The 22,472-nt window shown below is 56.0% G+C and overlaps 1 protein-coding gene across 1 annotated transcript in view; it reads right to left on the bottom strand.

The window, feature by feature from the left end:
• Positions 1-1,340: 1,340 nt before the first annotated feature.
• Positions 1,341-22,472, bottom strand: part of ADCY5 (adenylate cyclase 5) — a 154,878-nt gene continuing 133,746 nt past the window's right edge. The window contains exons 13-21 of the mRNA XM_065877029.1: positions 21,444-21,560; positions 20,868-21,032; positions 17,952-18,127; positions 15,833-15,862; positions 14,649-14,781; positions 8,131-8,394; positions 6,867-7,071; positions 3,899-4,023; positions 1,341-2,196 (exon numbers count right to left, since the gene is read on the bottom strand). Of these exons, the coding sequence (XP_065733101.1) occupies positions 2,068-2,196; positions 3,899-4,023; positions 6,867-7,071; positions 8,131-8,394; positions 14,649-14,781; positions 15,833-15,862; positions 17,952-18,127; positions 20,868-21,032; positions 21,444-21,560 (1,344 nt within the window). The 3' untranslated portion in view covers positions 1,341-2,067. The remainder of the gene's footprint in view (positions 2,197-3,898; positions 4,024-6,866; positions 7,072-8,130; positions 8,395-14,648; positions 14,782-15,832; positions 15,863-17,951; positions 18,128-20,867; positions 21,033-21,443; positions 21,561-22,472) is intronic.

The following is a 22,472-nucleotide window of genomic DNA, read 5'->3' as shown; positions in this document are numbered from 1 at the left end:
AGGCCATGACCAACAGGGGAAACACAGGAGAAACTCAGCACACACATTACTCAGGTTGGGAGCAAAATGAAAACCCAGCACCACTGGCGGGCCATATGGAGGGGTCAGGGACTTGAATACAACACCAGGGAGAGAGCCGGCCCCTCATGACAGATGCAAGAGGCGTGATGCAGAATTCAGAGGCTGGAGCAGCAAAAGCACAGAGAGACTAAGGCTGCCAGTTTTAGGTCCATAAGCTTTGCTTCTCAGAGCTGTGTTCAAACTGGGGTCGGAGACAGTGTGTGGAAAGGGGAGGGTGGTGCTAGTGTCCAGTGAGAGGTGGTGCAGGTGGGCATCAAAGTAACATTTCGCAGCTGGCACATAGCTGCCTCCTCACCTCCTTCAAGCCCATGTTGGAGGTAAGAATAATGCTGCCCTGAGAAGCAACGAGAAGATCTGGGCACAGGACCAAAGGATTCTGTTTGAATATGTCTCTATAATAGTATATCATTTCCCAAATGCCTCCCTCATAGGGTATAAAAAATAGAGCTTTTTCTTGGTATATCTGACTGCTTCCTCCCCCCAAAACAAAAATCAGACAAAACGAAATTTCTGCTAGCTTTGCCCCATGGACTCTGAAGCTGGCCTCTACTCTTTCCTCTGTCTGGTTTGCAGGTGGAGAGCAAGGCCACCGCCCTTTCCTTGCCTGAGAACTGCACATTACATCCCCAAGTCTGAGGGATCATCTCCTGAGAGAGCCACCTGCACCTCGGCCAACAGAGGAGCCAGGCAGGCGAGGTTTCCTCACACCCCCAACACCAGCTGAGCTCTCAGAGTTGCAGAAGCTGCCTCTCTGCAGGCAGCAAATGCTGACATCTCAGGGAGTGGAAGGGTGGAAGGTGGCCGAGCTGTCCACGGCAGGTTGAGGCTGCTTCCCTTGATTCCGACTTGGCCTGAGATGGGAAAGAAGCTTTTGTCTTCTTTTCATTTTGTTTGCATTTTACTTAGGCGAAGTGATATGTGTGTGTGTGTGTGTGAAAGAGAGAGAGAGAGAGAGAGAGGTGGGGTAATGTGTGCATGCATCTTCCTACCTATGGTACCCCGAAAGGACATGCTCACTGTTCTGGTTGGACCTGGGGAAATCTGAAGTGAGGGAAACAGGTGTCCTGAATGAGACCAGTTCCGCAGCATAAACACACACACACACACTCCAGTACACTGACATACGTACAGTACAAATGAGCACAAATGCCCTGCTGTGCACAGCTGTTTTCTAATATAGAGAATTTACAAAATATAGAATTTGGTATATTTGTTAGATCTCCAAGGTTTTCAATAATACAAAGTAAAAAATACAAAAAGACAAGTTGGGCTCCCCGCCCTCCCTCCCCAGTGGCATCCTGCTTTACCTGTGGGTTTCTTACACGCATACAACTAGCATAGTCTAAAGAAGGGCACAGAAACGTGTTTTGTTTTATTTAATAAATATTTTCTTTTTCTCAGAACCGCCACTCCTTGCTCCGGGGCCTCTGGCCTCCCCCTCGCAGTTCTGCCCCCTCCAGGGGCACCGGCTGTGTGTGTGGGTGTGGGAGGAGCCCGCGAGGAAGGCCTCGGTCCCTCCAAAGCCAGCACTCCTGAGCCGGGCCCCCTCCACCACGGAGCAGGGCCTCGGCCTCGGTCTCGGTCTGAAGTTTAAAGGTTCACATAGAAAAGCAGCCCCAGGGCCCCAGGTCAGGTGGCGCCGCCTCCCGCCCGCCGAGGCCGTGCTCCCGCGGCCCCGCACACAGAGCTGCCGCGCGCCCAGGCCCCTCCAGCGGCGTCTCTCCGCCCGCGCCCGCGCCGCAGCACCCGTTAGAAAACGAGATTCCGACCGAGTCTGGCGGCATCTACTACAGGGGGAGACATCTTTGGTCAGCTTGGTGCTCGCAGGACGCTGGCACCCCGGGGCCTGGGACGGAGACCGCCCGCCCGCCAAGGCAGAAGCTGCTTCTGGAGTCAAAGTGGAAAATCTCAGGGCGGCTTCGTGGGCTGGAGCGAGGCTTCCACCGTTTCTCTGGAGGCCAGGCTGCCTGGCGTACGCAGCGGCTGCTAACTGGGCGGGGGCCCTCCGTTGAGGAAGTATGTCATCATCTCACCTTTGCCCTTGACCTTGACCACACCCCGGCACTCCAGCTGGTACGTGTTGGCGGCCAGCACCTGGTACATGTCTGTGGTGACCTAGGAGGCAAACGAGGAGAGAGGACAGGCCATTCATGACCTGAGCCCTGACTGCCTCCGACTCAGAAGGATGGGCAGCGTGCCCCTGCGGGGCGGCTCGTGCAACGAAGGGCCTCAGAAACCGGAAGGGCGGCAGCACCCACCCCTGCTGCCTGGCGTGGCGAGCACCTCGTGTGTGCCTGCGGCCCGCAAACTGCCTGTCATCGTCCACAGTGGGAGAAACGCAGACGCTGAGGGGAGGCGCTCAGGAGCTCACAGCCGTCTGACTCCCCACAATCACTGCCCAAGGGTTTACCGAAGTCTCACTCCTGAGTGATCAGAAAGTTCTAGAAACCAGTTTTTCACCACAGACAGTTGTAGAACCACTGGTGATCTCATTTCATCCTTCTGTGAGGTAAGAACTATGACCTCAGGCTCATAAAATCTAAGTCACTTGCCCGATGTTACGTAGCTAATAAATGCTAGAGCCCGGATTCACTTCAGATGGTACTGCCTGTCTGCTTTGGCTTTTGGAACAAAGAGGAGCACTCACAGGTGGTTTCAGTAATGACACAGCACTACTGCAGGGCGAAGGGCCAGAGCAGGGGGCACAGGAGCAGGAGGACGACGAGTGCCTCACCCCAAGGTGATCCAAGAGCCATTTCCGAGCATAGCCAGCACCCGCCCCCCGCCAGCGCCCCCATCACACGCCTGCTGTCGGACCAGGGAGGAGGGGGCAGCATGTTCCGTGAAAGGTAAGCCCCATGCAAAGGCGAGGTGCTGGGTTGTCGTGTGGTTACTGACTGAGCCCCTCACACCTGTCTGTGGCTGGGGTTGGAGGCTCTGTAAACACTCATCCTGTCTCCCCATCTCCCTTGAGGACCCCCACTCCCATCCTGCTGTCCGTTCCCCCGCCCCCCGCTTTGGCACAGGGATGGAGGTGAGAGAAGGCCATCTGGCCAGGGCCCTCCGGCAGCACCCACAGGCCAGCCAGGGCTGTGCTGGGGTCAGCCCCTTTGTTCAGAGGCCCCCCAGGGGAGAGAAGTTAGGGGCCAGTTAAGCAGAGTCCGTGTGAGCAAGGACCTTAACAGTGGCCCCCGAGGCCGGGGAGGCTAAATGACCGGCCACAGCCTCACAGGGACCTGGGGGTGCCGGACTAGAGCCCAGTCCAGGGCCTCTCTGTATCAGATTGGAGCAGAAAGAATCAAGGAAGGCCTGAGAAAAACAAAGAAAAGAGGCTGAAGAGCAGCAGGCCTGGGAATCACAAGCACCAGACGCAAAGGGTGAAGACGGGAGAACGTCTCCAGGCCTCTGGCCAGGCGCCTTGGCTCCTGAGGCTGGTGGGAGCGCCATGCCGGGACCAGTGGCCTCGTCTGGTTCTCAGAGCTAGGCCCTGAGTGCTGTGGGCTCCATTTGGCAAGACCCTGCTCGTTGCGGCCGCCTCGTGTCCGCTCTGCGTGCCTGGTGGCCTGGCATCTGCAGCTGGCTGCCCTCATCCCCCCCAGTTCCTTCTGTGGCCAGTAGAGGGCTTGCACAGGGTAGAAGATCTGTCCAAGGTACCGACGGACCAAAACACAATTGTGTTCTCCAAGCTTCCAAGATTACCAGCGCCAACTGCCCCATCACCCTCAAATCTGGCTGCGGAAATTCTGACTGGGCACAGCGGGCGGCCTGCGGAAGACCACTTAGCATCACGCAGAGGTCCCCACAGGGGTGCACTCACCTGGATGCGGTCGGGCACGCCGGTGCTGTCCATGCGGCTGGCCACGTTCACTGTATTGCCCCAGATGTCGTACTGCGGTTTGCGGGCCCCAATCACCCCAGCCACTACGGGGCCGATATTGAGCCCTGCAGGGGACAGAAGTGAGAGTGCTCATCAGGGTTCAGACTGACGCTTGCCCTGCCTGCCCTCACTACCGTTCTCGCTCCCCCCGACTCTTGGCCTGAAGACACCCAGCGTCCTCCCGCCCTGAGGCTGTGCTAACCCCACAGCTGCCACTGCTCTGCTCCCATTGCATGCTTGCTATCTTGAGACCACAGGAACCCAATCACATAGCCGCTGCCCCTGTGTCCTCGCCACCCAGGCAACGTTCGGCTCCTGCAAACCCACCGCTAGACTGCCCTCTTCAAAGTTTCCGGTAACCTCTGCGTTGTCCGATTGCCTTTCCTTAATCCCCCCTCTCTCGGTGGCATTTAAGTTTTCACCTTCAACTCGGACTCAATATGCCAGACTCGCCATTTTCTTCTTCCTTGCTCCTCTGTTTGTTTCAGGGGTGCCACCATTCTCGTTCTTAGAACCTACCTCCTAGCCCACCTCCCTGCCCCCAGAGTCTCCTCTCTCCAGGTAATCCTCCCTCAGGCCTCTGAGCCAGGGCGGTGATGCCACAGCACCGTCCACATGGGCTCTCCCTCTCCATCTCTCTCCTACACTTCTGCTCCGGTCTGTCTGCCTTCCCAGTCCCGCCCAAGACAACACTGAGCAACCCTGCCCCTGAGCCTCTGCCGTGCTGGTCTCCACCTCAAGTGTCCTTCCTCCTTCTCTCCTGGCGAAGTCCTTCCTGGACACATCTGCCTCACCCGGCATTCGCTAGACATTTCCTGCCCCATCTCCAAGCCCCAGGGTGCTCCCTCCTATTACATAAACTGTCTCTCACACTGGGCCTTATTAAGCCTCACTGCTGCTTAACTCTTGTGTGTGAGCGGCAGGACCACAAACCCAGCAGAAGCTCCCACATACACCCCTTGGCCACTCACTAAGTCAGAAATGTCATCAGTTTTCAAAACTGTTCCCTCCACGACCCTCCTCTTTGGTTCCATCAAACCACATGTAGCTTTTTACCTCACATGCTATTCCCAGGCTGGACTGTCGCCCTCACTGGCCAAAAGCCACGCTCCCCAGGGAAGACGTTCCTGAGTCTGTAGGACGGGACCTGCCACACAAGTCTCCCAACTGCCTGCCCAGCTACTTATCTGCCTGCCACTCAGTCCCCAGTCCTGGTCCAGTGAAGGAGCTGGGGCGGCTCACAGAAATAAGTACACACTGGGAGAAAAGTGCAGATCAGTGCGGATGAGGGAGATGGGGTGAAAGGAAAATAAGAATGGCAACATCTCAGGAAACCAAGAGTGACATTAACATAGAAGCACAGGCTGCCCGTCAGTTAAAGCAGGCCCCCAGCTGGCTCTGGTCTGGCTTTCCAGCAGCCGATGCAAAACGAAAACCTGGTCCAGTCCATAGGCCTGTGTCCACGGGCCCACACGGCCAGCTCCTCGGGGAAAGCCCAGTTCCCAGCACTCGGGCCAGAACGAAAGGTCCCCTGAGGACATTCATGATCACAATATTGATTTTTAGGAATCCAATATTTCAGTCTAATGTGCTAATTTTTAGAACTGAAACACCAGTATTTTTGTTGGTGAATCTCTGTTCCTTTTTTACAGAATTTGAAACCTGAATAATTTTTGGCCTGAGATATTTCTTGGAGAGGGGGTCGATCATACAGTAAAATTTTGACAGGAACAAAGGCCTGCTCTTTTGGAAAGCATTCTTTACCTCCACCATCCTCAGAAGGAGGAGAGAGCAATGCTCGACAAAGCAGTTTCTTCTGAAAAAGGAACTCTTACTCTGAAAGCCTGGGCATCCTTGGCAAGACACATGCTAAAAAAACAAACTGCTGAGACACCTTGAACCTTATCAAGCAACACAGAGTTGTGACTCTGAGATCATTTTGTGGATATAGTAGGGGAGCGAACAGGCAAGTGTGCTGATGTACGTGGGTTTTCTCTGCGCTATTCTTTCAGCTCTTCTGTAGAGTTGAAACGTGTCAGAATAAAAGGTCGGGGTAATAAAACAACAAAATTGAATACCAAAAGGTGTACGGCACAGGGAATATAGCCAATATTTTATAATAGCTTTAAATGGAGTATAATCTATAAAAATATTGAATCACTATGTTGTACACCCGCAACTAATATAATCTTGTAAATCAGCTATACTTCAATTAAGAAATAAAGTAATAAAATTAATACAAATAATGAAAAAAAATTATATAGGGTTTTGGTTCAAAGATTTTCTGAACAAGTAGAGTATGGCTCTGCCTGTTTTGAAACTGACCCAGGGCCTCTGCTCAGAGCTCCCCACTCTCTCCCGCAGCGGCCCTGCCTCCAGGACACCACAGCATCTACGAAGCTCCTCAAAGCCACACAGCGAGGGCCAAGGCATTTGACAAAGAAGGGATCCAGGGAAGGATATGTGGACTTGACTTATCTCCACATCCTCACCATTTCTTTCCCCAGTTCGCGTAGACCAGAAGAGCTTTCACGGCACCTAGAAGATCGTGCTCACGTGTGCACGGAAACCACTTGGAGCTCAGTGATAACCTCTCTCTGAGTTCCCGCCTCTCCCACTGGGGGCCCCTCTGCCCTTGGCGCACAGCATCCCCCCACAAAGCCTTTCTGGCAGGCGCAGTGAGTGGGAGAGGCAGGAACTCAGAGAGAGGGTGTCCAGTGCTTACCACCATGCAGAGGGGCACCTCCAGGCCCTGGGAGAACTCTGCTGTGTGATGGGGGCCTACCCCCACCCCTCGGGCAGGGACACACTGCAGTGTTAGCCTCTGCTCGGACTGGGTCATGGTGGCGGCATGGGGGATGGTGGGTGGGAGTCCCAACAAGCCCTCGGGACTCCAGGCCGGGCTCACCAATCTTCATCTGGAAGTTGTTGAAGGAGTGCTCGTTGATGTACTTCATTTGGTCCATCAGCTTCATGGCGAAGTCAGCCAGAGCTTTGATGTGGGTCTTGCCCACCTTGTCATAGGTGGAGTCGTTGAGGCCCGAGGCGGCCATGTAGGTGCTGCCGATGGTCTTGATCTTTTCCAGCTGCCTGAACCGATCCTCACTGATGATCTGGACAGATGGAGGACAAACTGGGTCACCCCCAAGTTGGGCACTGAGGTCTGCAGGGAAGTGCAGCAGCACGGCCCCTCTTGTCTCCTCAGTTCACACAGGGGGCCCATTTCCGTCACCAACTCAGTGCAAAGCCCTGGTGCTCCCCAACAGTCTGGTCTTCTCCGGCACTTACCCTGTGGCTGTCTAGTGGCTGTGGGCTATCTATGAGCCCAGCCCCGTACAAGAGCCCCTGGGGCCAGGTCACTAGTCACCTCTGGGGCTCTGTCCTCCGACAGGGATTGGCAGCCATTTTCCCCTTTCCCGGCTCAGGTCTCCATCCCTCCCAGGGAGACCTCCTCACCGTTGTCCAGCAGGACACTCTCCTCCTGTCTCCAGGACCTGCCGGAAGCCTGTCCACACCCATTGCAGCCAACTCCAGTTACCCCGCCGCCCGGGAGTCTCGGGGCCTGCTTCTGACACTGCCTGGTCCCAGCTCCACGCCCCAGCCCCTGTATTCCCGCTGGCTCATCCCTCTCACGCTCACTACGCGGTGAGCTCCCAGCCCCGAGACTGCTCTACTGGTCACAGCATCCCCAAGGCCTGGCACACACTGGGTGCTCAACAAGGGAGTAATAAACCAAGAAGAAAATGTCTTTGTTTCTGCCTCTGCTGTTCAGGGGTTTGCATCTTTGTCCTGTCTCCTCCTTTAGCCTGGGAACTCCTCCTCCCTCGGACTCTCTCAAATGCTGAGTCCCAGCCTGAGCCCCATCCAATCCTAGATGGCATGAGAGGAACGGCGGGTGATGGGGGCGAGTCAGCCAGGCGGGGCTTCGATGGGGCAGCCAACGTGCACAGACTGCGAATTCAAACAGCTGGGCTGGAACTCCAGCTCTGCCGCTTGCAGGCAGTGACCCAAGGCAGGACGCTTAACGTGCGGGGGCCACGTCCTCCCCATCGTGACATGGTGATGGGGAGGAAATGTATGCAGATGCCTGGGACAGTGCCTGGGACACAGAGCGCCTGACGCCTCTGCTCACATCTGGTGATGGGAAAGGGGGCATCGGGGCCCGGCCGCACCTCGTCAAAGTCGGCGATGATCTCGTTGAGCAGCCTCAGGCACTCGACGCCCTCGTTGTTGGCCTCCAGCTCCACGTAGAACTCGGAGAAGTTGGCGATGGAGGCGAACATGACGGCCACGCACTCACACGACTGATAGTAGAGCTCATCGTTGCGCCGCTCGCGGGCCAGGAAGTGCGCGGCTACGTCCTTGGGCAGGATGTTGTGCAGAAGCCGCCGGTTGTAGGCCTGCAGCTCCTCCATCTCCTCCTTCTCCTCGGTGGCCTGGGGCAGAGGACTCGGTCAGAGGGAGGGCAAGCATCGTGCTGCTCAGAAAAAGGCAGTGCGATCCGCCCACGCGCCAACGCAGGCCCAAGATTTCAGCAAGGGCTGACCTTGCATCCTCGCTGCTGTCTCTGCTTCCTGGTTTTCTATGAAGAGCATCTCTTACTTTGACCAACAGGAAAGAGAGATCTGTAGGTAGCTAACTCTTCCCGCCTACCTCTTGGAAAGCGACACCTATGAGAGCATTGATCCTGAAGGAGGGAACCCTGAGTGGACACAGGCCCCGGAGGAGAGGCCGGAAGGATCCTGTCTGCCCCAGATGAGGAGAAGGCAGGAGGGTAAAGGGATGGTCCAAAACCACACCCAAATGGCCCTCCGGCCACCCAAAGGCTCCTCGACTTTGCATTTTCTCCTTCATATCGGGAAATGCGATCGGAAAGGCGGTTTGAGAAAAATCACTTTAGCAGACTGACCACAGAGAAAAGGGCTCGAAGCGCTGCCCGTTCTCCCTGGTTCCCGGAGAGCTGCCTCATCCCAGGGCCAGACGCAACCCGCAGGGCCAGGAGGTGCAGGTACCCCGAGGTTCCCACCTGGGCGGGACAAGGACATCACTGATGACTTTGGTTCTCCCCTAGCTTGGGTCCTGGGTCTGGGACAAGCTCACTCTCCAGGATAAAGGGGCAGTGCAGAGCCCTCGGGTCAAGAGGCCAACAGTGGCCCACAGGCTGAAGCACAGAGGTAGTCCTGCACCTCGGCATGCGATGAGCCAGATGACCAGAGTGTTCAAGGGACACGGGGATACAGACTGGAGTCTGCAGGCTTCCTCCCCTCAATGGCAAACAAAATGGCCTCCTGAACTGGGGGTGGCCGTGTTGGTAAGGCAGGCAGGCAGGCAAAGGATCACTGGCAGGGCTGTTTAAAGGATCCAGCCAGCCCGCCTGGGCCTTCCCTAACTACACATGGAGGCCCTTCTATTCACTGCAACTAGAACATCCAAAAGGGCCAGGACTATTTCTCAGGGCCCCGGATCTCCCGGTAGGCGGTGGCTGCCTACAGGGAAGGAGCTGGCACACCTGCAGGACTGGGTCCAGCAGGGAAGGAGAAAGCTCAGGGACCCTAAGGCTCAGGGTCTAAGCCTTGCCTCTGAGGTGAGAGGACCCACTTCATTCCTGGAGCCACTGGAAACGTGACCACAAGGATGGGGATCACACCCGAGGAAGCTCCTGGACCCTCAGGTGCCTGGGGGCGGTCCAGCGGGCATGTGCTGTCTTCCTGCCAGGTGACCTCTGCTCCTATGAGGTGGGACAGTCTGACCACCGCCCTCCCCATAAATAAGTAGCACCTGCTCCTACTCGGGAATGGGTGTGCCAGAGGGAGAAGGCTGGAGTGGGAATCCCGTACTTCTCGCCTGCTGTCCCGTGGAGGAGCCCCAGCTGGTCCATCTGCCTCTGAAAATGCACCTGACTGCCCCCACCCCTGCTCCCCACATGTCTGGGGACGCTGGAGCGCCTCAGCTCCTCGGATCAGCCTGCAGGTGGCAGAAATGTGACACGTGCCTTCCCAGAGAGCCTCTGCCCAACATGGCAGGCAGGGTGGCTGTGGAGGCTGTGGGTGGGGACTCAGGGAGCAGAGACGCGGCTGGGGACGCACGCCAAGCGCAGAGGCCCTGGCCAGGTATGGCTGCCACATCTGGGGAGCTCTGCCCAAGACATGCAGCACAGCCAGCTGCTTCTAGGGCTGGGCTCTGCCCAGGCAGGATAGCTTAGGGGTCCACAGACGCTTGCTGGCGCTAGTAAGTTCAATGCTGTGGGAGGGGGACAAGAACGGGCTCTCCCGAGAGCTGAGGCCGAGTGGAGGGGGCCTTGCGGGTTAGGGTGTGTTCCTCGTGCAGGTGCTTCAGGAAAGCTAAGAACCTCAGGCTCCCCACCTCCCCGTCAGCACCGCACCCACCCATCATGACCACAGACCCGACAGCTAAATGGGCTGCTGCATAAGACTGGGCGTGCGGACTGGACCATCACTCACCCATCCCGAGGACCTGCGTTCAGGTTATTGTTTATCCCTCCCCAAAGCCCTGGAGCACGAGGGGAGATGGAGGGAGGTGGACGCATCCTGGGCCTGTCAGAGAGCTTGAGTGGAGAGAGGCTGACACACCTGGAGCAGGTAGAGACACGCTCACCACCCGCCCGCAGACACACACCGTGTGCATGGCCTTCATTGTTTTCAAAATGGGAAGTGCTCAGCCACTTCCCTTCCAATTTTCCCTTCCTTCCCGCCCTTGTGCAGAGCCCTTGGTGCCTGAAGAAGGAAGTGATCAGAGGAAGGGGTGCCACGTGCGGTATGTCCAGTGTGCAAGGAAGCAGGGCAGTGAGGGGGAGAGGGCATGGTAGGGCAGAGAAGGGGGCTGGGGTGGGTGGGAGGTCGGGTCCGTCGAGCAAATGAGTAAATAGATGAAAGGAATGGAAGGGGAGGTTCTCACTGCCAGAGATGATATTTGCATGCATGGAAGGGAGAAGGCTAGAAAGAAGCCTGAGGTGTTGCATTGGCAATGGGGGTGCTGCTATAAGCTCACGGTTTTAAATATCAACAGACAGATATTGGAGTAGTATCCATCTGTATGTATGTGTGTATGTGTATGTTGGTTTCTATGTTCCTCTATACCTACATACATTTCCTGGCTTTGTCCACAGAGAGGACCTAGAACGGTGAGCACACGGAGTGCCCTGATCTGGGTTTCTAAATACCATTCTCCACTCAAAAGAACTGGGGCACTTTGAAGGGAAAGTACGTGACGAGCCCCAGACATCTTCTTGTGCCAGAAAGTAAGAAGATGCTCAAAGAATGATGGAGCCGACTGAAGACACACCGACCAGAGCCAGGACAATTAAAGCATTAAAATAAGCGGGAGGAGCAGAGTAAACCCCACTGAATCCGATAGGAATCTGGGAGTCTGTGCTGATGCAGATAAATGAATGACCAAGTAAATGCGAGGGGGAGGAGGAGAGCCCTGCCTTACAGGAGAATGCCGATTAACACATGCAGAAGGAATGACAGACAGAGGTCATCACTACCTGGCAGGCAGGAGTCAGCAATGGATGCTGAGGCTGGTGGGTGAGGTTTGCTGGAGATCAGAATATTGGCGTAATACCAGAGTATCTTTCCACAAAATGCTAATTGAGTACAAAGGGGAAGATGGGGACCTGACAGTGGAGAAATCTGGCAGACGCCCACTTGAGTGGGTGATCAAGGTAAATGTCACCACGGGTGGGACAGACCAACATAGAGGAGTCCCCAGGGTGATGCTCTGAGAAGTGCACAGTGTCATTTCCACGTTTTCCTCCAAGAAGGCATGGCCTGAGTCTGGACATGGGAAACATCAAGGGCTCTAGACTGAGGGTCACAGAGTAAGGACCTCTTTAAGACTGGCAAACATGAGAGGAGAAGAAAGACAGGAGACATGACAACTAAATGCATAGGGTACACCAGATGGGATCCAGGGCCAGAACTGGGACAGTTGACACAACGTGAACAGCTCTGTGGGTGGGATGGCATTGTGGGTGGACGGTGTTGATTTCCTGACTGGGAGTTCGCACAGGGATAATGCAGAGTGTCCCTGCTTTTGGGAGGTAGACACTGGAGAATTTAGGGGGTTGATGGGGCATCGTTTCAGAAAAGAGAGAGACGGGGTGACGGAGCATATGTAGACAAATGGCTGGGGAATCTGATGAAGGGACTGGTGGAGATCTTTATACTGTTCTTTTAACTATTCTGTAAGTTTAAAGTTATTTTTTAAAACTTCCATAAAAGAAGGTAAAAATGGGGGGGTGCATGGGTATGGGGTAGGAAGTCAGGGAGGAAAGATAAAGAGTGGAAATGACCTGCTTCTGCAGCCACATGTGGAGAGAAACACTGACAATACAAGTGCCTGACATCGACTGGGTCTCCAAACCTCCCCAAACCCTCAGCACAGCTGGGGTCGGTGGGGGGATGGATGGGGGCAGGCTGCAGCCGGGGACGCAGGAGGCAACGGGAGTGCTTTGGGCAGATGTTGGGGCCTCAGACCAAGGGGACTGGAGGAAGTCTTGTCCACAACACACCCCTTTTTCCCTGGCTGTTTTGGTTCAGGGGGGTTCACCCTGGCTGAAAGCTGGAAGGCTTCAGCTCTCTGGGAGAGACAGGCACCCCGCCTCATGGCTCCTCCAGGTCTTCCGGGGCTACAAGAAAACTGCTATTGCCTGGGCACCGGGGAGTCAGAGGTAGGGGCTCCGGGGAAGCTCCAGGCTACTCTGCTCAGCAGACAGGCGGCCTCGGTTTGACCCTGTGCCCTCAGGAGCTGGACAAGGCCCCGAGATGCGGGTCAAGGGGCAGCTGGTCACAAAGATGCGGAGTGGCAGGCTCACCCTCCCTGGCCTCCGCCCCCTTCTCGGGGCCTTTGTAACACAACAGGGTCACCCAACAGCAACCACCTTGGGAGGGGCTCCCTGGGGGCTCCTGGGGGGAGGCGGGGGTGTGAGCAGAGAAGTGGAGGGGCATTGGCCCTGGACCCCACAAAGCCTGGTCAGCCCCCAGGAGAGACTCGGGGACCTCCTGGGAGCTTCCCCAAGAAGAGAGGCATGAGTAAGTCGGGAGGAGGCTGGGAGGCTGCCCTCTGAGAAGAGAAGGTGCAGCCTCACACTGGGTAACCCCGAGGCCCCTCCCAACCCAGGGCATTCCGCATGGAAAACATGCTCCCCCAGCCTCAGGGCATCCCCACCAGAGACACCCAATAGCAGGGGCAGCCAGATGCCCCCGTCTTCACTCAGCATCCCGTGAAAATCCAGGGCCTCCTGCCCCAGCCCGAAGACTTTAATCTCAACGTTACTAGGAAGCAGAGGATGGAGGAGGCCTAAGCGAGTTGCAGATGAGCTGAAGAAGTGGTCTGCACACAGGGGCCAGGCCAGGGGAGGCAAAAAAAAGCCGGGCTAAGCTAGGCCTTGCAGGCGGCTGGGCTAGAATAACAGGTCTGAACCCCACCTTCACTCCCATCTAAGACCAGGCTTTCTCTTGGGACTTCCCTGGTGGCGCAGTGGTTAAGAATCCACCTGCCAATGCAGGGTACATGGGTTCGAGCCCTGGTCCGGCAAGATCCCACATGCCGCGGAGCAACTAAGCCCGTGCGCCACAACTACTGAGCCTGTGCTCTAGAGCCCGCGAGCCACAACTACTGAGCCCGTGTGCCGCAACTACTGAAGCCCACATACCCAGAGCCCGTGCTCCGCAACAAGAGAAGCCACCACAATGAGAAGCTCGCGCACCGTAACGAAGAGTGGCCCGCGCTCGCCACAAATAGAGAAAGCCCCGGCACAGCAACGGAGACCCAACACAGCCAAAAATAAATAAAATAAACTAAACATACATATATATATAAAAGGCAAGACCAGGCTTTCTCATGGGCCCTTGGGTGCCCCCTCCTGCATCTTTTGAGGTGGTCCAGCAGGTCGGAAGGGGCCATAGGGGCTGCTGCTGTAGCACCTGGAGTACCCTGTGCATGGCCCAGCAGCACCCCTCCCGCAGGTGGACACAATCACGGCGCAGGGCACAGAGCCTGGAGGGCAGAGTGCTGGCTGGGTTCCAGCCCCACCGGGGCACCCAGCACCTCTGCCCCTGCCTGAGCCACCTCTCATCAAGGCCAGGGCACAGCCACCTGGCTGGACTTCCTGTCGACGATCTTTGATGCCCCTTCCAGCCATCTTCCCCTGGAGGGGTCTTCAAGCCCAGTTTAGGTCACATCGAGCCCTGCTCAGAAGCCTCTGGCACCAACTCCTGCACTAAGGCCTCCGCGGCCCCGGGAATGCACTCCCCCTACTTCTCTCCTCTCCTCCTGCCACTGTTTTCCCCCTGCCCTCCTGACTCCTTGCTGCCTCTGCCACAAACTGGGCCTGTCCATGCCTCCCCTCTGTCCCGGCATCTGGATGCCCACTGTCTTTGTGACTGAAGAGCCTCTCTCCCAGGCCCATCAGAGTCCCGGTACCAGGTACTGTCAAGGGTGGGTTTGTCTGGAGCTCCAGGGTTTTGCCTCTTGGCCCCAGAGAGCAGGGAGCAGACTCGCTGGGACGCGGGGCACCGGTCAGCTGCTGATCAGGACGCCTTGTCAGTGCAGACCCCCCGCCCAGCCCAGCCCAGCGGATGAACTGCTCACTCACAAAGTGCCATGAGGCCTGGGGGTCCCGCCCCACCCAACCCCACCCCCGACCCCCAAGCCCGGGGCCACCCACCTGCAGTTTCCAGAGGAAGTCGAGGCGGGCGGTGGACTCCACCTGCTGGGCGTGCAGGTACAGGGCCAGCACAAAGACGGAGATGATGATGGGCGTCACCACCTTCAGCGCCACCTTGGTCGCGTGCTCAGGGCTGCAGGCGGGAGGTAGATGTCCTGGCACTTCATGCCGGGCTCTGAGGCCCCTCAGGCCTTTGTTTCTACCTCCCACTCCAGCCCCCCCTATCCTCACCCTCCTCCTCTTAACTGCCTGAGGTGTGCCTCCTCCAGGAAGCCTCCTCAGTGGGCAGCCCCTGCTCAGCCCCGGCTCAGCCTGCAGCTCAGCAGCCAGCACTCTTCTCCTGATGGCTCCCTCTCCCCCATCACTGGGGCGCTTCCCTCTGGTTACATCAGGGGATGAACGAGGCCCTTGTAAAAGGCAGCATGTACATCTCAGTTCTTTCTCAGTTGACAAGACAGGGGTTGTAACAGGGGAGCCAGGCAGGCCATACTGACCATCTTTGGGCAACCTTGGGCAAGTCCTCTTAACTTCTCTGAACCTTAGTTTCCTAATCTGTAAAATGGGATAACACCCATATTTCAAGATTGCGGCAAGAATTACAGACACTGTATGCAAACTCCTTGTACAGTGTCTGACAAACAGTAGAAAATCCCAAACTGCTAGCTGTTATTGTCTGACTATATTTCTGTTAACATTATTAATCCTCCCAATAAAAACAGCTGTCCCCGACCCTGCTCCTGTCCCAGCAGAGAGCCCAAACCTTGAAGGCTGTGTAGACTCCCTGCCCAGGAGCAGCCCCGAGGCAGGGCCTAACCTACACACCCTGCAGGCCTCTCCTCTGCTCCTCTCCTCTGGTGGCAGAAGGGGCACCTGTTCTCCTGCGCCCAGGATCTCATGCATGCCCCTGGGGAGAGCTTGAGGCCTGTGGAATGACGTGTGGATCCTGATGACCTTGGTCACTGAGTCTATAAATCATCTTGGGGTGGTAGGGAGATCATAAAAGAAGGGCACCTACCCAGTGAGGCCCCCTTGGTACCTAGGGAGGGGAGGGCCTCCTCCTCCATCACCCACCTTGCCACCAAGGCCCCCTCCCACCTGGGTACCGCTGGTGGCCTCTGGCTGCTCGGTGCCAAGGGCAGGCAGGGGTTGTTATCAGGACACTCGGAGAAACAGCTTCAACTCACCACTGGGAGGTCCCGTTGTTGTTGAAGTCTCTGTGAACAGGAGTTGGGGAGGGCTGTTCAGGGCTGCTCCCTGCATCAGTAAGTAGCCTCCATGCCTGCTCTGCTGCCCCCCAGCCCCTGCTGTGCCCCTCGACACCCAGCTCTGCTTCCCCACGCCTCGTACTTCCGCCCCCACCACTGCTGCTCCTTTGCCACCCCCCCCCACAGCACCCCTCTTCCCAATCCAAGGTCACTTTCAGGATGGGAGGCTTGCAGAAAGGCCAGCCCCAATTAGCATCTGGTCACCACGACCACAAATCACCCAGCCCTTACCTGGGAGCCTGGGGCCCCCCCAGCACATCCACCTGGGCTGAAGCCTGTCCCCTCTCCTACCCCAGCCAGTCGCTGCCACCCGGAGAAGGAGAAACACTACACCTGCACTGTCCAGTATGGTAGCCACTGGCTACTGAGCTTAAAATGTGGCTAGTACAGGTTAAAATGTCCTGTAAGTGTAAAATAGATACTAGGTTTTAAAGAATTAGTGTGGAAAAATGTCAAATATTCCATTAATAATTTTAAACTGACTATATATGAAAATAATACTCTGAATATATTGGTTAAATAAATACATTATTAAAATTGCTTGTTTTGCCTTTTTAATATAGCTACTAGAAAATTTTAAATCACATCTGTGGCCTGCATGATTTATCTAGTGGACAGTGCTGCCCTAGAGCCACACCAGGGTCTCCCAACCCAGAAAGGACCTCCATTCTCTGTGGCTGCTTCAACAGGAAGAGTGGAGGGGCTCTGGGGAGGGGCGGGGCAGGAGAGAAGGAGGAGGCAAAGTTCCCAGCTCCCGCCCTGATCCACAGGGAGAAGGGTCGACCTCCTCCCTCTCCTGTCCCCAAGGGACTGCAGCCTGCACCGCTCACGATGCGACAGCGTCTCCCTGTCATCTGCCCACAGCCCTGCACAGCTGTGGAGAGATTCTTCCTTGCATCTGACTTAGATCCTTCACAACATCTTCCTTTTCTCAGGCGATACTCTGCACAAGAAGGTAACATTTCCGACCCTGGAGTTATTGCCTATTTTATCCATGACTGTACCTTCACTGCCAAGCTCAGTGCCTGGAACAGGGTAGGCCCTCAATAAATATTTTTCAGTGAATGGACAGATGGATGAATGGATCCCTTCCTCTAACTCAGAGAAAGTACAGTTCACTGCATTTTCTCAGGGGACACAGACCTGTCACTCATGTGTTTTGCTCTTCCTGATGTATGTGTGGGGGGGGGATGGTAATGGGAAGAAAAAGGTACTACATATCAGGCACTTTACATACATCTTACTACTGTAGGTATTATTATTCCCAGTTTACCGGGAAAAAATAATGAGGTTCAGGAAAAATAGCTAAATGTGTGTCTGAGGCTGAGATTCAAACTCAATTTGACCCAAAATCAGAGCTCTTTCCCCTCATGGAGCTACCTCCCCTGGAAATCTGACATCTGTCACTATATGACCAGGCTGACTGCCAGCTAGATAGCCTGGGGCACAACCCCCATACTTGTCACCTCTGGGCTGTAGGATTTAACTGCTCACCACCACAGCCAGGAGCCTTTGAGCAGTGCACAAACTACCCAACCGTCCAGGGTGGCCCTGCCTACTTTGCTGAGTTGCTATGAGGATGAAAGGGATAACGTACGTCCAACTGTCTGGTTCGAGGCAGGACAAGTGCCTACGAACAGCAAAGGTTGTTCCTTTGCTTGCACACACCTTGCTTTCCAGCTCTGTTGGACCTTGACCCCTCTGGGCCTGAGGCGCAAGGGCAGTTAGGTGAAAATAGGTCATCAAAGGCTGCCCTGGACAGAGGAACAATTCACTGAAGCCTGAGGTCAGGACTGAGTAGGAGGCTGGAGGCAGAGGGACAGGGGACCTAGTAGCTCTGAGGCCACCCTCACCACTGGGGGAGGGATGGAGGGAAAGAAACAAGACACTGTGTTGCTTTGCCCCGGTGGTCAGAGCTGGGAGCAACAGAACACTCCCCTGGCAAGCCCCCTGCAGCCCAGGAACCCAGCCTCCCGCTCTTCCTGCCTCTCTGCAATGCCCCAGACCCCGTGCAGAGTGCGAGGCGGGTGCCACCTACATGGCGTTGGCTGTGACCAGTAGGTCGGCATTGTCAAAGAGCGTGACACCGGGCACCTCAACGACAAGCACATAGATGAGCTCGATGGCCAGCATGAGCACCAGCTTCCCGATGCAGCTGATCTGCAGGAACACGGAGCAGGCCAGCAGGCTGAGCAGCACGCTGTAGGTGAAGTACTGTGGAGAGAAGGTAGCGGCTTCAGCGCCCCGGGCCCTGCCCTCCCCCGGCCCCGCCCCCCAGCATCCCTCCAGTCTTGAGCTGTCCTCAGGTGAAACCGGGGGTCTGGGTATGCTTCTGCTGATGCAAACTTGTACTGTGGTGTGAGTGGCCCTGGGTAGGAACCAGGAGGTGGGGCTCCAGGCTGAGGAGGACCACTACCAGCGGTGTTGCCTAATGGTTAGAGCAGGGCTCCAGGCTCAGGCAGACTTGAGTTTCAGCCCTGATTCATTATGGACTGTTTGTGTGACTTAAGCCATTTATTCAACCTAAGCCTCAGTTTCCCCATATGCAAAACCTTCTATCTCATGGGCTTACTGTGATGATTACACAATAGGAAGCTCCTGGCACAGTGCATGGTGCCCTCCATTACTGTGGGACCGCAGGCCTCAGCCCCTGATCTGCAACATAACATGTGGTGGCAACATCTGAACTGACCTTATTTGGTGGCCAAACTGACCTACTGATGTGATGCGAATTATCACCTTTGCCCTGCTTCCTGTGACTATTCATACATTTTGCTGCAGAATTATTTCTGTGTTTCATTATCAGGTGCTGCCCATACTGCACTGGGGTGTGAGGTAACCTTTTTAAACCTGAAAAATTCCCAAGTCCAAGACATATCTGACCCAAAAGGCTTCAGATGAGGGACTGTGCTCTTCCCCGTACTTTGGGGAAATCCTGGTCTCTGAACCTCACTTTTTTTCTCAGACAACCAAGGGGCCAAACCAGGTGATCTCAGAGGTCGACTTCTGCTCTGTTGTCCCCTGACACTAGTCCTAGTCAGGTCAGCAACTATTATTTCTCTCTTTTAGCTTTAGCATTGTTATTTCTGCATCAGGCAGAGTGACTCATTGTTCGCTGCTTCCGCCTTGGGCTGGGGGCCAAATTTGGTGGCTGGCAGTGGGGCAGTCCCTTCTGCCTAGGCCTTCAGGAACCCAGAGAGGGACGGCAGAGGCCCCTGGAGGTTGGGAGGGGGAGGGACCAGCCTCAAGTCACCAGCAGGAAAGGGGCAGAGGAAGGAGTAGGGAAGGCACAACCCGATACATCAGCCCTAAGGATAATAGTCCTGTCCTTGCGGGATGGGGAGGGGAACCCAAGCGCCAGCCTGGATTCCTATTCAGACCCTGGGCCCAGACATCCAGGAGGCCAAGGCTTAATACTGAGGTCCACCTCAGGGTCTGTGAGGAGTTGCTGAAAAAGAACAACACTTGTGGGTTGGGGCCAGCCGGAGGGGTCTGTAGCTGGTAGGGCCTGGGATCTGAGGGCCTGAAATTGATTGGGCTGGTGAGAGCTGAAGTCGGTGACCAGCCAACCATCTGCCACAAACAAGGAACCAGAGCAGGCCCTGACACCACTGCTTTGTTCCCCCATTCTCCCACGGGGCAACCACCAAGGGGCATGTGTCATGACCAAAACCAGCCTCTGCTTCTCAGCAAACAGCCCTCAGGCAGCAGCTCCCGTGGGCTGTCGGCCAGGTGTGAGAGGGAAGAGAGGTGGGGAGCAGAGGGCGGGTGCTGGAGCATGGCTGCCTGGGCAGAGGGAGGGCTCGGCGGGGGCCCAGGGACAACTGGTCTAGGTGAGCACCGGTGAGGGGGAGCCCTACCCCTCACTGAGTTTCCCTTGCCCATGTGTACAGGATCAGGTCCATTCCCTGGGGCGGGGGAGGGAGGCCAGCACTGTGACAGCCCACGGGGCCCTCACTGTGGTTCTGAACCCTTGTTATGAGTCATGGGCCCTTTGGGAATTGGATGGAAAGCACGGGCTTTCTCCCCAGAAAAGGGCAAAAACTGTCATCATCTTACAGGTTTCACGTGAGCCCCGTCAGGGAGCCGGGTTGTGGGAATCACCCAATGCTTGGAGCAAATACCCTGGGCTGGAAGCCTGGCCCTGCTGCTCGCTGCAAAACGGCTCCCTGAGGAAGCATGGCAGGGTGAACGAAGCAGCTCGCATACCGTAGGCGCTTAATGCACGCTGCTCTCGAAAGGTTCTCGCCATTTTTCAAACCCAATAACCTGTAGGTACATGATTTCTTTTTGGGGTGACGAAAATGTTCTAAGATTAGATGATGATGATGGCTGCCCAAGTTTGTGAATATACTAAAAGCTACTGAATTATACTTTGAATGGGTGAACTTGGCGGTAGTACTGGTTTGGGATTGGGTTCCCTTTGCTCCGCTCTGCTCTCTGACCCATGGCAGAGGGGTCAGACAGGTCCCCCTGAGGCCATATCAGGAATGCAGCTGAGGCTGAGGGTTGAGAAACAGCTCTGCCTTCAGGTTAAGAGCAAGAATTCTGAAGCTAGGTGACCTGGGTGGGAGCTCTGGCTCTGCCACTTACTAGCTGCGTGACCTTAGGCAAGTTACTTAACCTCTCTGTGCCTCAATGTCATCTGTATAAAATAGTATCTTTGTCATAGGGTTGCTGTGAGGATTAAATGAGTAAATGTGAAGCCCTTAGCACAGTGTCTGGCACATGGTAAATACCATATAAACAATAGCTATGCTATTATTGTTGTTACTGCTATACTGAGGAGGTCGGCCTTGTTCACTGGTGTCTGGCACAAAGAGTGAGAGAGACTGAGGGGGAAGGAGGTCTCTGTAATGGCAGAGGGCCCCTGACTGTCCATCAGAGTAGCCAAGGGCAGAGAGGGCTGGGGTGGCAGGTCCCCATCCGTGTCCAGTCCCTCCCTGCCCAGTACCTCGGGGAAGTTGCAGCTGGGCCAGGGGCTGCCGCAGAAGCCCCACTCATCACCCAGGCTGTAGTTGCCGGCTGACTCCACCACGTGGCACGCGCTGACCTGGCTGGCACTGATGTTGTGTTCGTCCGCCAGGCAGCCAATCAGGTCCTTGGAGTTGCACGTGAACTGGTGGGGGAGGAGAGGGTCAGCCTGTGGGGACCAGGCCAGGGTAGCTCATCTCCACAGGCAGCAGGTGCCCATCCCGCCTCGCCTCAGGTGCAGCCTGACACTGGCCGGGACAGGAGAGGAGTCTGGAAGAGGCCGAGGAACGGGTAAGATTTGCCCAGCTACCCAGGGCAGGGCTTGTAAACCTCCCTTGGGGCATACTTCCCTGAGTCTCTCTGGCTCCTCCAGAGAGAGGCTTTAGGAGCTAAATCTGATCCCAGACCCAAGGTGAGACCCAAATAAGAACTTCCAGGGGGGAGAATGCCAGGGCCTGGGGGAAAGTCTCCTCCCAGCCCATGCTTGTGAGGTACAGGGCTCCACTGGGTTTCACCCAACGGGCTGAGGAAGTGCTGGGGAGGTGGAGCCACCCACCATGTTGACAAAAGCCGACAGGAACACCAGGGTGATGGTGAACACGCCCACCAGGGTGCTGTTCATCTTGGACCGCACGATCTTCCTGGAGAGCCTCTGCAGCGGGGCCGGGAAGAGCTGTCACGGGGCAGAGGGAGGACAGACACGGAACAGAATTCAGTGGACTCCGCACACCACCACAGAGGAGCTCGGTGGACGCCCTCCCCACCTTTGTCTCTCGCCAACAGAACCACAGGGGCTTTCCTGACCCCCTCCCTGTGGGCGAGCCTCCAGCCTCGCACCGTTGCACCCCCGCTTCCAGGCCAACCACAGCACAGATTCTGCAGCTGGCCAGAAGGGGGTCCACCTGGGGAGCTCACAGGTAAGAGAGGTAGGACGAAAGGAAAGATGCTACCTTCACCCCAACGGGGAAGCAGAGAAAAAAGCACATGTACCCGCTGTGTGAATGCTGGGCCGCTTGGAGTTACAATCAGGGAGGGGCAGGAGGTGGGAGTGAAGGAGACATGGAGGTGCCCAGAACGTTTCCAGGGAGGGTCAGAAGGCTTCAGGGAAGTAGGGAGCTGTGGGTCTGAGGGCTTGGAGAGAACCTGGGGTCTGGAGGAAAGGGATGGGCACGTGAGAAGGGGGCAGAGCAGCGTGTAAGCGGACAGCAGGGCCCCAGTCGTGTGAATTAAGTGAGCTTTTCTTCAGCAGGATGCCCATGGATCTGCCATTTCCCTCACCTAATCCTCCCTGTATTTCCTTCAGCTAGACAAACTGTATGTCCACTCAAGACCCACTGCGGTTTTGGTAATTAAATGATTGGGTCTACCAAATCTGATATACTTGGCCTTGGCCCCCATGTGCCCTTCATCTCCCAAGCAACCTAGACTAAAAAAGAAGTTGACAGACCCCAGAAAACTGAAGTAGTGGATTTGTGCTCCCCTCATCCCACCTACCTTAATGCCTCCTGGTAAGGCTGATCTGCAAGCATGCCATGCGGCCTTTGGAAACCCCTAAGGGCGGACGAAGGTGGTGGAGAAAGCACTC

The sequence above is a fragment of the Phocoena phocoena genome, chromosome 4 (assembly GCF_963924675.1).
Source record: "Phocoena phocoena chromosome 4, mPhoPho1.1, whole genome shotgun sequence".
Lineage (NCBI taxonomy): Eukaryota > Metazoa > Chordata > Mammalia > Artiodactyla > Phocoenidae > Phocoena > Phocoena phocoena.
Note: the sequence above shows the minus strand (reverse complement) of the source record. Positions and strands in the feature narration are given on the sequence as shown.